We start from the raw sequence: 12,509 nt of genomic DNA on the forward strand, positions 1-12,509 counted from the left end.
TGATTTCGATCTTTTAACAGAGCATCTATCTCTCTAGTAAAATTCTCATTATTACCGTTGCTAATGAAATCAGGGATTATAGAATGCGTTGGGCTCATCAGAGTTTACCTATCGCTAGATTTCACTCACAAAATGTGTACTCACATTGGAAATACTTTTTCTTCGTTTTTCGTCATTGGAATGGTTTCATGAAAAACGCAAATAAGACCAACGATCTGACAATTATCACTGGAGAGCTGCTGAAATTCGCTTAAGTACATGTAGTTTCGATAGACCCCAGTTCACTGTGTTATGAACATAAATATTCAAAATAAAACGTGTATAAAAGTTTTGTAAAAGGAATTCTTAGTTACATTTTATTCTTTTGAATTAAATTTCGATATATAATACTATTAACTTTTTCACATTCTCCAATCAACTTATGCTGTCACTTGGGAAACCTTCAGTTTTCAGCTACATGAGTTTAGCAGCACAATCTTCTTATTTTTCTAAATGTTTCAATAACACCGCGTCTAAAATCCACATAGATAAAAGCGTACAATATGGGGTTTCCTGAACTATTAATTAACAATAGAAAATCCGCCACAATACACAGGGTCTCAAATCCACTTGGTTGTTCCGAACTGAAGTAAAATATGAACGTTTTTGTGTACGTTGGTAGCCAGCACAGTGCGAATACGACGGTCACAGTTACAGCCACGCACGTGAGTCTACGCCTTGCCTCATGCACGTGCAAATCCACGTGTGGTGACTTGTGGCTTTCTGATAATACAACATGCGTGTGGTATAACTTACGAATCACCATTGCATACATGACTGTCATTGCAAGCAACGGCAGCGCGTAGCCGATGGCGAAAAACACAGTATAATACCCTCTCGCTGCTCTGTAGATGACCTCTTCTGTTCCTGATACGTGAGAGATAGTCCACGTGGAATTCTCCATTGATATTCCATAATTTGACGAATTTGTAAGATTATGGGACTCTGTGCGTTTAACGGTCTCCGTGATCAGTACGGGGGTGTTAATCAAGAGCACCACACCCCATAGAACAACCACCGATATGACGGTGTTCATTTTGGTCTCCCATACACGAGATCGGAACACCAGCACTAAACTGAGGTACTTCTCCAACGCTATGAAAACCAGGGTGTAAACGCTGGCGTTCTCCGTGACGCTGATGATGTAATATTCCTGAGATGACGTCAGAAAGTTCAGGTGAAGCACGTATCCGATCCCACCCACTGTGATGAAGCACAGGTCGGCTACGGCGAGGTTGCCGATGAGAATGTTGGTGGTTCCTTTCATGGGCTTGCTGCAACAGACAACAGTTATCACGAGAACGTTGCCAATAAACCCCACAGTACACAGTAAAATCCAGATGATGAAAAATACCTGAGGATATTCCCACGTTGTCATTATTCCATAGATCTAAAATCACAAATAAGTGAATGTCGTTGAATTTGCTGTTTTTATTATCTTAAGTGATTCAAATATGGCGTTTGGTGTATTGTAAACCTCACTTCAAATGCCGTCGAGTGAGGGATCTCGCAGTTTTCGGAGTTGTCAGCAGGAATCTGTACGCGTAACTGTTTAATTTCAATTTTGAAAATCGCAATATTCAGGATTACGGTCTTACCCTTGGTGATATTTCATTTTTATGAAGAAATGGTCACCCAAGACGTTCGGTCTATCAGATTAAATGGCTCCAATTCACTTCTGCTTTTTTACCTTACCTCAAGTCTCTCTTGTATAGTGAAAATCCCCAGAAAATTCCAACTTCGATATTTCTCCTGTACACTAGCCCACTCTATTGCCTCCTCTGATTTAAACGCAATCCAGCGATTACAAAAGAAAAAAAAAATAGTCCGTGCGTCATTAACTCAGTTAATATCAATACCATGCACACGCCTTACGGTTTCCCCATGAGGGTGGCAGTGACCGAAAGCTGTCACCCCTAAGGTACCTTCAATGCATCATCTTCGACCTTCGGGGATCGTATAAAGCCTGAACGGTTATTCCAAAAGACGAAACCGCTTATATAACCATGTGCATTACGCCATACCGCCGAAGTTGTCTAAATCGGTCTGTTTATACCAAGCTTAATGTTAGGATAGTAGTTTAAATATCAGTCTTCGAGTCTTGTCATTTCTATAAATACAGCAGCCATATGTGCAGAATCCAACTCAGTGGCAGTATAACATCTATTAAAATTAAATATTCACGATGTCCGTCAGTGAAAATCGACTTCTACGGTTCTACAGCGCAAGACCCGCTTTTGACATTTTATTGACCGTGTTAAAGCTTACTTTAAACTTCAGAATACTCATCTTAATCCTAGTATTGGGAAACCTGAGCCTTAGCTGCTTTATCGAGAGTCAATCCACATATCCAAATTCCACGAAACGCACCGTTTCACCAAATGCCGTCTTTAAACCAAATGTTTTTTTCCGAACCGTGTAATCCAGCTTTCTCTGATGTGCGTCTTATTTTCATCTTTCGCTAGACGCTTCAAAACGAAGCTGCTTTCTTTTACATAATATAACCATTAATTCTGTGTAGTGTATCTTGTCAAGAGCACCGTTTCTGCATCATGGTTCTTTGATTCGAGATGTCTGTATAACTATCGCCCCGTATGTTTGTGCTCGAGCACTTCTTTCAACATAGTCACTCACCCTTTTGATCGAAGCAGACAGTCTTGTTGCTTGAGCTCTTACAAATAAGCCAAACCATCGAAATTGAATTCAACGGAAAATGGAAATGACGCGAGCATATTGCACTAATTAACAGAGTAGAGATTAAACTATCCATGATTCCTTTCTGTCGTCTGCACTTTTACCGCAAAAGCATTACTAAGAAAATGCAGTTGTCCAATGTTGATTCCAACACATTTCTAAACGATCTTTGGTTAACCATTGCACACGTGCCGGTGGGAGCAATATTGAACGAAATGGTGCGTATTGCACTACGAAATGTTGAAAAAATGAACCGCCGCCGCCCATAAATTATTTGAAAATTAATTCTGTTTGTTTGATGTATGGATTTTGCTTTCTCTCGTCATAAACACTGGGAAACCACATCACGCAGCTCTTTGTTTATAATGACTAACTACAACATTTTTAATAGTTTATTATGAGCACATGACCTTTCGGAAAACAATAATTTCATGAAACATTACGTCGCCTGCTGCCCAGTTCTTAGACAATTTTTAAACTAAAATGTAGATCATTTGACAAAATGAAGGCGGTACTGTACGTAAATCCATAAATATGCGGTGAATCACATTCAAGGATTGCCCTGGGCGTAAGCTAGAAGTCATTTCTGCAGCTTTCTGCACTATCTCGATGGACATTTAGAGACAGCTACTGAAGACTTAGCCAGCGTAGCGGGGAGAGCGTTCTAGTGCGGTGAGCTATGGGGATGTAAAACGAGCAACGATTTCACGAACCAATTTCAAACAATAATTTCGTCTAAACGTTTAGAACTAGACAGGGTGTAACTGCTTGAAATCAGGATAAATGTAATGAGGTACAGGTTGCCTCTATACTTTTGAGAGTGTAAGGAAACGAAGTCATTAAATGTCGGATAACGGTTGACACTGTCAAAATGCTATCTACTGTGTTCTATCAAAATTGGATTTTAATGGACCCCACAAAGGACGTGTAGGTCTTATTGTTTTTTTTTTTTTTTTCAATTAAAATTAAATTAAATTCAAATTCAAACGGACAAACATATGCACACGTAAAATAACTCAAAAATAATTCAATATTGCCGCTTCTTTGAACTAATCATGTTTTAATGTTTATAATATCATGTTGTACGTAATGATTCTCTTCATTTATCTCTCTTTCTTTCTCACTCTTGACTAATGTAAATAAATAAATAAACACACGCAAATGTTTAGATTATACAAAGTTAACTTTAATTACCACAGTATACAGACGGGTAGATGTCTTTTGCACCTACAGTTGAAATCTCAGCACCAATAAGAATTCCAATTCTTTGTAAGAAAAGCCATATGTACAGTTAAACGGTGGGCCACTGTAAAATACCCACAATCATCATCGTATACCCTTGTATACATTTCATGCTGGTTTCAAAAACCATTTACATGCACGTACACCTCCATTGCAAATATAAACATACGGGTTACTACGACCTACTTATGTGACCTACTTTTACTAATAATACAGAAACAATATTGACGTAACCCTTGATTTTTGCGAGAATTAATTGGCACATCTGACTAGGCGTATGTGACACGCTTATTTGACCTTTTATGTCCATAGCCAATAAAAAAACCGGTACACAATCACTACAAACACAGTTTGCTTTTTTGAAAATGTTTAAAAAAGCACCTTAACGCTCGTGTCCCGGTATCTTCTCACGGGGTGTAATTGCATTGTACTCGTATCCATGTTAAAATACATTCTTTTCGCAATATAACAATAAAGTGCTCTTCCTATAACTTTCACGCACGTTATGAGAGAGATTCAGCAGTTTAATGTTTCCATAAAATGGCGAGAAGTATATAGACAAGCTCTTTGACTTACTGGTAAGAACAAATTGTCGTGCATTTGCAAGTTTTGAGCACTTTTGGCAGTTTGAGTGTTCCTCGCTATGCAAAGAGGATATCAAAAGTATATAAGTGAGGTTAGATATAAATGTTGTACCTTGTTAATCACACTTCTCGTGTGCAAGGAGATTCTAAGACTGCATTCCCACAGATTTTAGATCGATCTATCCCCGTGGGGAGTCTCACTAGATTGCTGTAGTATTAGCCGGCTTAAATGGCTGTCCCGCCTACTAAAAGCTGCAAGGGGGTAATTAACTTTCGTGCGTGCTCGGATGACAGCAATTTAGCGTGAACCCCCAGGGAGTTAGGTCGATCCAGATGGATCGATCTAAATCTGTGGGAATGCAGTCTAAGGAACAAACGTAGTCAAGTTATTCCACATTGCATCCAAGTCCTTGATCTTTCTAACTTCTGTTTTTCGGCTTTACATACTTGTATGTACAAATACATTGTTGATCAATAGCATGCAAAAAAAAGTTAAAACGCACTCGTAAAAGTCACAAGAAAATGCTAGGGGCATATCATAACGCATTACCCTGAATATAAATAAAAAAACTGCCGAAAAATAATGGAAACTGTGCTACAATATCACATTCTGGTGATAGTATTCAGCCGTTTCCCTCTGCCCTGTAATGCACGATATAAAAGTTTCAAAGACTGGTAGGGCAGAAAAAAAACACTATAATTTTAAGTGAACTGCCTGCTTTAGTGCCATCAGACAGCAGCAAACAGTTAAAATCTGCCAGATACGGTTACAGAGTACAGTACATGAGTGACTCAAGTCAAAATAATTATGATAAAATAATCAGCCAATCAATTTTCACTGCCAGCAGAGAGCAAGACATAAAACTGAATTATAACATAAGACCACCTATGATATTCACTAGTTCCAGTCACATTAAAATGAACTTCGTCGTCATTATGTATTTAGATTTCCTGACACCTTATATACATGTATATTGGAATCGTTCCAGGCGTCAAATGCGGCTTATCTCAGGTGGGACTTCATAAATATATAAAAGGCGGCTGTCGCCGCTTAACTCGTGTGCGTTAAATGATATCGCTATTAAAACAAATACCAATATTGGTCTGTTGATAAGAAACTACATTTCGAATTACCCAAATATTAAAAGAGTATAAGATGAATAAGGTTAATCTCGTTACTTTTGTATAAATACTTAAAAGCTGATGTATCCATGTGAACACCCATTTCTGAAAAATTGTTAGTTTTTTTTTCTAAAAATTGTAAATGGTTTTCATTTTCAGACTGAAGATTCCTCAATGCAAAAAAGCACATGAGTAACTGGTGCATTTGTATATCCTCAAAATATGAGAATGAAAAATAATTGATCACGTGTCGGTGGGTTATCTTGCTGTGACGTCATAACCTTATGCGACGTCATGTTTTTAAATACTCTTTGGTATTGGCTTATCCTTTGGCACTGTAAAAGATACTACTTGACTAGAATGCTGAATTTGACCAAAATGGATAAATAAATAATACATTAAAAGAGCAAAATTTCATTCAGCTTTTGATCGGGTTCAAATGTAGGTTGCAACTAAGGAACAATCAAATTTAATTCTGCGTTGCTTTTGCCAAAACAGCAAATGAATCTCAAATGAATTTCAAATGCATGACTAGTTTCAAGGTTACAACTCGAAATAAATCCTCCAAAACCATCGGGTTCCTTCATTTAAATAAATTACTAAATAAAAAGACAACCATCCTTTCGCTATTTTTAAGTGAAACAAGCACCTCGCGACGTAGCACGAATACAGGCCAGAGGTTAGCCAACACCAGACGGGGGGCATTCATCGCCCGACACACATGCTCTTTCTGATTGCTTCCATATGGTATTCTCCGGGCAATCGTACATTATGGGTCTCTGGCCCTTCCCGTGGCAGTAGTAGAAAGTAGTGCAGTTAGGGCCGGGACCTGGTAACCACTCAGCCTTATCGGACTGACAAATCTGTGTAGCCTCAGTCGTAGCGCTTAATGGCGTTATTGGTGAAGGGGTGAGTGGCAGCGTGGATGGTACCCCATTCATGCTCAACACGGGCAACGAACGCTGGTGTCCTCCATCGTAATCTTGCATCGCCGATCCGGAGCTTCCCTGCGCGGACGTCAAAGAAGCGCTCCGGTTGTTGCAGTAATCCGGATCGTAGGCAACGCAGAAAAGGTCCTTCTGGTTCCACATGCGACCACTCGCGCACTCAAGGAGGTGCATCCTCCACCCAATACAGCTATAGTACTTAGTGCAGTCCGTCAGGTGTTCATAGAACCCTGTCTCAGAGGGGCAGGTGAAAACGCCCGATCTGGTCGTCGTCGAGGGAGTAGGCGTGGTTGTGGTGGTTGGTGTTGGTGTGGTTGTCGGAGTCGTGGTTGTAGAGGGCGTGGTTGTTGTGGAGGTTGTGGTTGTGGCTTGCGTGGTACTTGTAGTTTGTGTGGTAGTCGTCGTGGTAGGTGAAGTCAATGCAGTGGATGTGGTTGTTGGTTGCGCCGTGGTTGAGCGACTCCTCATCTTCTCCATGCTCAAGGAAGATGCGTCTATCGTGTAATTGCTCTTATTCATCCCTGTCTTGAACGCTTCGAGTACTTCCTCCTTGGCAACCAGCTGGGTTTTGAAATAGGCCTCAAAATTTACAATCAGACTGCCGTTTCTGTAAATGATTGGGAAAAAAATTGATTAATGCACAAACAGCACGACGAAGAAAATTCGACATGCTGGAAAGCAGGAGGTCAAATTCTAAATTTAATCAGTGTTGCCGTTTCATGGCGAAAGAGAAAACATTTTACTGGGTAGTCTGGAGATTATCCCCCTTCCACACCCCCTCCATCCCTCCCTCCGTCATAGGAAAATACGTACACGTGATAGCAGAGGATCTTAAAGCCCCTACGACCTAGATGCATATTACGGCTTGTCATTACGAAAAGCAAGCGTCAGTTAATTGCTTCAGCTGTTTAAGCTTCTCCAGTATTCAGCTAAGCTCCACAAAGGAAAAATTAAAACAGCGTGAGTTGATTTTTAATTACAGAAGCATGAATATGTGATAATTTGAAAGCTTGAGAATATGTAATGAGGCGATGGGATTTCTCTAAAACTATATGCGACACATATGTACCCATTTCATGAAAACCGTAAACATGCATACGAGTGCATTTTACCTAATATGCATAACATAAACAATTAGCAGATATTAACTATCAATATACACATAATAACCGTGCATGCAGCGTTCATGACAATAACCTATCCATAATATAAACAGGACACAGCAAGATAATTGTCGGTGCATACAAGAGGAAACAAGCAAATCAACGCCGAGTATAAGCTTCAGCTTGAGGTGCTTCATAGCTGTACTAAAATGTAGTAGAAGCACAGGTCTACTCTAGAAAACAAGAATGCACACAGCAAAATGAGAGAATGAAGTCAACTATGAAATTACATTCACTTACGTGTATTGAATCGATGTATAGATGCTGGGTTTTTTTATGTGGCATGGGTTTTGCACTTATAAGAAAGATATTTTGTTAAATCCGCATGTTATTGTTCGTCAACTTATTTCATAATTATGCAACATAATTCCAAACATGCCCAATAAATCCTATATGTCATTACAGGCGCCTCGTCTCCATCCAAAGCAATAATAATAATAATAATAATACCGTGCAAAAAGCGCATGGCCTACCAAATTTGAGCATGACATGTTAAATCGTGTCTGAGGTGTTCAATGCAAACCCTAAATTATATCCCTAAGGCAGAAGTAGACCTACTTAACCAAGAGCGTAATTTACGGTGTTCCACCTGCGATATTAACATACCCTGTGTAATCAAGCCTCACTCCCAGCCAGACGTTAACACCTGGTCGCACAGCTCTTGGTCAAAGGGGAAACAGCCGCGCTCTTCCTGGTTCCACATCAACCCGGGAGGACAGTCATAGAACTCCCCCAACTGCCCTGCCCCTTTGCAGGATATAAACCTAAGGCAACTACCAGGGGCTGGGACCCAGCCGGCTGAAGAACACATATAAGGCTGCCTCATAGTGGGGGCTGGGTTCTCTTCAACGTTTAACGACCCAAATGGGTTGCTCCCGCCATCTAGGGGTCCCCTAATGGGTCTACGTGTGGTGGGGGTGCGGGTGGTTGATGAGGCGGTGGTGGTGGTGGTTGTGGTGGTGCTGGGTGTGGTTGCTAAGGTCGTGGTTGCTAGCGTCGTAGACGACGTCACGAGTGACGACGTTGTGGTTGATGACGTAGAAACTTGGGCAAGTGACGTGGTCACATCGCCGCAGACGACCGGGTCGTAGCGGACACAAGTTCTCTCAGCATGGCTGTACATCCTCCCGCGGTAACAAGTGTGGTTGATCGGCATATAGTCAACACAGGCATAGAATGACACACAGTTGGTCGGATCGGGAAAAAACCCATGTTGTTCCCGACAAACAAACGTACTCCCTGTGGTCGTCTGGACTGTAGGGGGCGCTTCCATGGCACTGGTAGTGACAGGTTTGTTCCGTGTTGACGCGTGTGTTGTTTGTGTACTTTGTGGCGTTTGTGGTGAAGACAATGAGGCAGTAGTGATTGCTTCGGTCGAGAGAGTCCCAGGATCAGTAGTCAAAATATCAGACGTGCCAATGCCGGTTTCAGTTGTTCCGACCGTCGTGCCGTCACTGGTTTGAGTTGTATAACTTGCAGCTGTGCTTATCCCAACAGGGTTGGTGGTATCACTAACAAATGTGTCAGCGCTACTGAATCGATTAACGACGGTGGTCTTAGATTTGTCTGAGTCTGTTGTGCCAGCTGTATTAGCACGTGTAGTAAGTCTCATGCTGCTTTCGGTGGTAACGCCCGGAAAAGTTGATTGCCAATCATTACGCGTAGAAACATACGGCGTTTCCGGAGACGCTGTGGTGACGTCACTCTCACTCTGTGTGGTGAGTGGTGGAGTGACGTAAGAACTTAATGTCGAAACACTGACGTCAGCTCGGGAAGACGTTTTGTATGACTGAGCGGTGGTACCATCTGATGTCGTTTGTCCCCGTGATGTGACGTCACTAAGTGAAGTTGTCACAGTCACTGCATCAGTTGATCTGCTAACAAAAGACAGAGAGGTGGTACTTTTCTCCGAGTAGGGTTTGGAGTCATCTGCAGCCCCTGTTGATTGCGTACTTGCTTCTGAACTTGGAAACATCGTTGGAGACAGCGTTGTATACTTTCCAGTTATTCTGGTTGGTGCTGAACTTAACGTAACTGAATCAGATGTTGACAATGTGTCCTGTGTCATTACAGAAGTATAAGCTGATTCTACAGTTGTAATCGAAGGATGTGTAACAGACTGAGTAATAGCTGATTGTGTTGTTAACTGCGTTGTGCTTTGTGATTGTGGTGCGTCTGTTTCTGACAATGGTGACTGTGAGACTGTCGATGGTGTTGTGTCCGATTCTTCAGAAATTGTCACCTCTGAGGTAGACCGTGCAGTGGAGACAGGTAGATTTGTTGTTGATTGTGTCACGGTTGGTGACAGCTTGGTTGACATAAGTGTTGGTGCACGATGTGTTGTTGTTGGTGATGTGCTTGCTGGTTTTGTAGTCTCTGGTAATTTTGTAGGTGTCAGTGTTGTAAACGATTGTATTGTTGAATCGGAAGAAGTTTCAGTAGAAATAGCACTTGGTCGAAACGTTGACGTGACTGCCTGCTTTGATGTGCTAGTAAAAGCCACTGTCGTGGTGGGACTTTTAGAGGGCGGCAGAGCCGCATAAACTGGCATCCTCTGCAGTGACAGTGATGGGGCATCGTATGTGTAATTATCCTTTGAGTTATTCACAAACGCACTACTCAATGTCGAAAACACTGCGTCTTCTAGGGAGACCGTTTCATTCTTGCCATCCAGTCGTATTTTCCCGCGTGGGACGGGTTTGAACGCTACGGTAAACTTTACGATTACGCTCCCCTTCCTGAAATAGTATGTAGAACTATTAGATCACTGCTACCTAAACGGCAGTGCGCGGCAAGGTGCTGGCAGTCTACTGGTGTTGCCTCTACGAGTGAGAACAGAATCAAATGATCAACATGCAAGGAGACCAAATACAGCGATTTGACAGGGGTCAGTTTGGCATGCCGCATGGTCTGTAGACAACGCCATTTCTTGCTGGTACTGGTTATTGTGAAGAGTTAGTCTTGGCTTGCAGACGATCAGTGCCATCCAACGTCGATTCTTAAACTCAGTCATATTTGCCAACAGAATGCCACGACACAATGTGCCAGCTCAATGCCAAGTTTTTTTTAATCCAGGCAGACATATTACGCCATCTATCGTCCACGGCCGTGCCTATCTCATCTACTACTACTACTTGCCGCTGCCTTGCTGGTTAGTAACGCCGCCGCCTACAGCCTGCCGTGCCGTATATCCATGGAATCCCCCCTCGTCTTCTCGCGGCGGGCAAATGGACTCGTCCAGCGCAATGCACGTGCTGTCGGCCTGGGACCACATTGTACCCCTCGAGCAATCCAGCCGCACGCCTCTGTTACCATCGCACACAATAAACCTATGGCAGTCCTCAGTGGGGAAGTACCCAGTACTGCTGCAGTCCACTGGCGGGCCGACGGTGACGATATCGGACGGCAAGGTGGGCGGTACCGACGGAAGTGACGTGGGCGCTATAGCGACCCAGCAGCCGAGGATGTCGTACGCAATGCAGAACCGCTCCGCCTGGCTCCACATGCGGCCCAGCCCGCACGGGATGAGGGTCGCACGGCCGCCCGTGCAGCTGTAGAACTTGGTGCAGTCGGTTGGGTGGGCGAACAACCCGCTGGGCAAGGGGCAGTAGAAGCTGTGCGACGGGTTTTGGGATGCGGCAGGCGACGTGTTAATACTCCAAGACGCAGACGTAGTAGTTGTTGTAGTTGTAGTTGTAGGCGTGGTAGTGGTTGTGGTGGTGAATGCAGTTGTTGTGGTAGCAGATGTAGGGGTCGGGGTAGTGGTAGTAATTGCAGTAGGTGGTGTAATTGGGGTAGAAGTAGCAACAGTAGTAGTAGTGGAAGGGGCAGTGGTAGGTGTTATGGCAGTAGTAGTAGTAGTAGTAGTAGTAGTAGTAGTAGTAGTAGTTGGAGTAGTAGTGGTGTCAATAGTGGTAGTAGCCGTTGTAGCAGGGGTCGTATCAACCGTGTCAGTTGACGGAGGCGTGTTTGGCACAGTTGTAGTAGCAGTAGCAATAGCCGCTGGGTTTGAAACAGTAGACGGAGTATATGAAGAGGTAGTTACTGAGGCAGCAGTAGTAGGATCAGTAGACGACACAGTGGTCGGAAAGGCAGTAGTTTCAGAAGCGGCAGCGGTAGTAGTAGTAGAAGAAGTAGTAGTAGAGGGGGTTGTAACTGAGATGGCAGGCGCGTCGGTTGATCCATCAGTGGTGGTAAAAGTAGAGGTGGTAGTAGTAGAACTAGTGGTGCTACTTAGTCTAGTGTCTCTACTAGTTGTAGGTGCAACCACGACAGTCTCATTGAACTTAGTAAATCTAAAGTTCCAGCTCTTATCAATGGTGTACGGACTGTTAGACTGCGTGCTCAATGCTTCGTTAAGGGTGTTCTGCACATGCGTGACCTCGAGGTGAGCAACCCTGTGCGACTCGCTCTCAGTGGATGGCGGCTTGAATCTCACTTCAAAATCGACAATTAAACTGCCGTTCCTGAAATGGTGAAAAAGTGTGCACGGTTTTAACTCTATGTGCTGCCGCCTATTTGCCTCAGTCGTGCCTCTTACCGTAAACCCCGACATGCGCACCTTCCTTCCTTCCAACTGAATTCCTTCTAGACTAGTTTTTGTTTTGTTTCTCCCCGCTAGAGCCTCGATTTCGTCTGCCACCTCTACATACCACCACCAATACTACTACCACCACCTGACCGCCAGAGGACGTTTGTGTTAGCCATGACGAGCCAGC

At 43.1% G+C, this 12,509-nt stretch overlaps 2 protein-coding genes across 2 annotated transcripts in view; both read right to left on the minus strand.

The window, feature by feature from the left end:
• Positions 1-380: 380 nt before the first annotated feature.
• On the minus strand, positions 381-2,871 carry LOC147759344 (allatostatin-A receptor-like). Its single transcript, XM_086997722.1, has one exon. The coding sequence runs from the start codon at positions 1,415-1,417 to the stop codon at positions 464-466; it is 954 nt and encodes a 317-aa protein (XP_086853848.1). The 5' UTR covers positions 1,418-2,871; the 3' UTR covers positions 381-463.
• A 1,026-nt stretch (positions 2,872-3,897) lies between these two features.
• The window catches only part of LOC106161123 (uncharacterized), a 33,758-nt gene continuing 25,146 nt past the window's right edge, over positions 3,898-12,509 (minus strand). The window contains exons 6-9 of the mRNA XM_086997394.1: positions 10,923-12,257; positions 10,664-10,729; positions 8,418-10,556; positions 3,898-7,235 (exon numbers count right to left, since the gene is read on the minus strand). Of these exons, the coding sequence (XP_086853520.1) occupies positions 6,362-7,235; positions 8,418-10,556; positions 10,664-10,729; positions 10,923-12,257 (4,414 nt within the window). The 3' untranslated portion in view covers positions 3,898-6,361. The remainder of the gene's footprint in view (positions 7,236-8,417; positions 10,557-10,663; positions 10,730-10,922; positions 12,258-12,509) is intronic.

Source organism: Lingula anatina, chromosome 10 (genome assembly GCF_051362555.1).
Source record: "Lingula anatina isolate TDL-2025a chromosome 10, LinAna3.0, whole genome shotgun sequence".
Taxonomy (NCBI): domain Eukaryota; kingdom Metazoa; phylum Brachiopoda; class Lingulata; order Lingulida; family Lingulidae; genus Lingula; species Lingula anatina.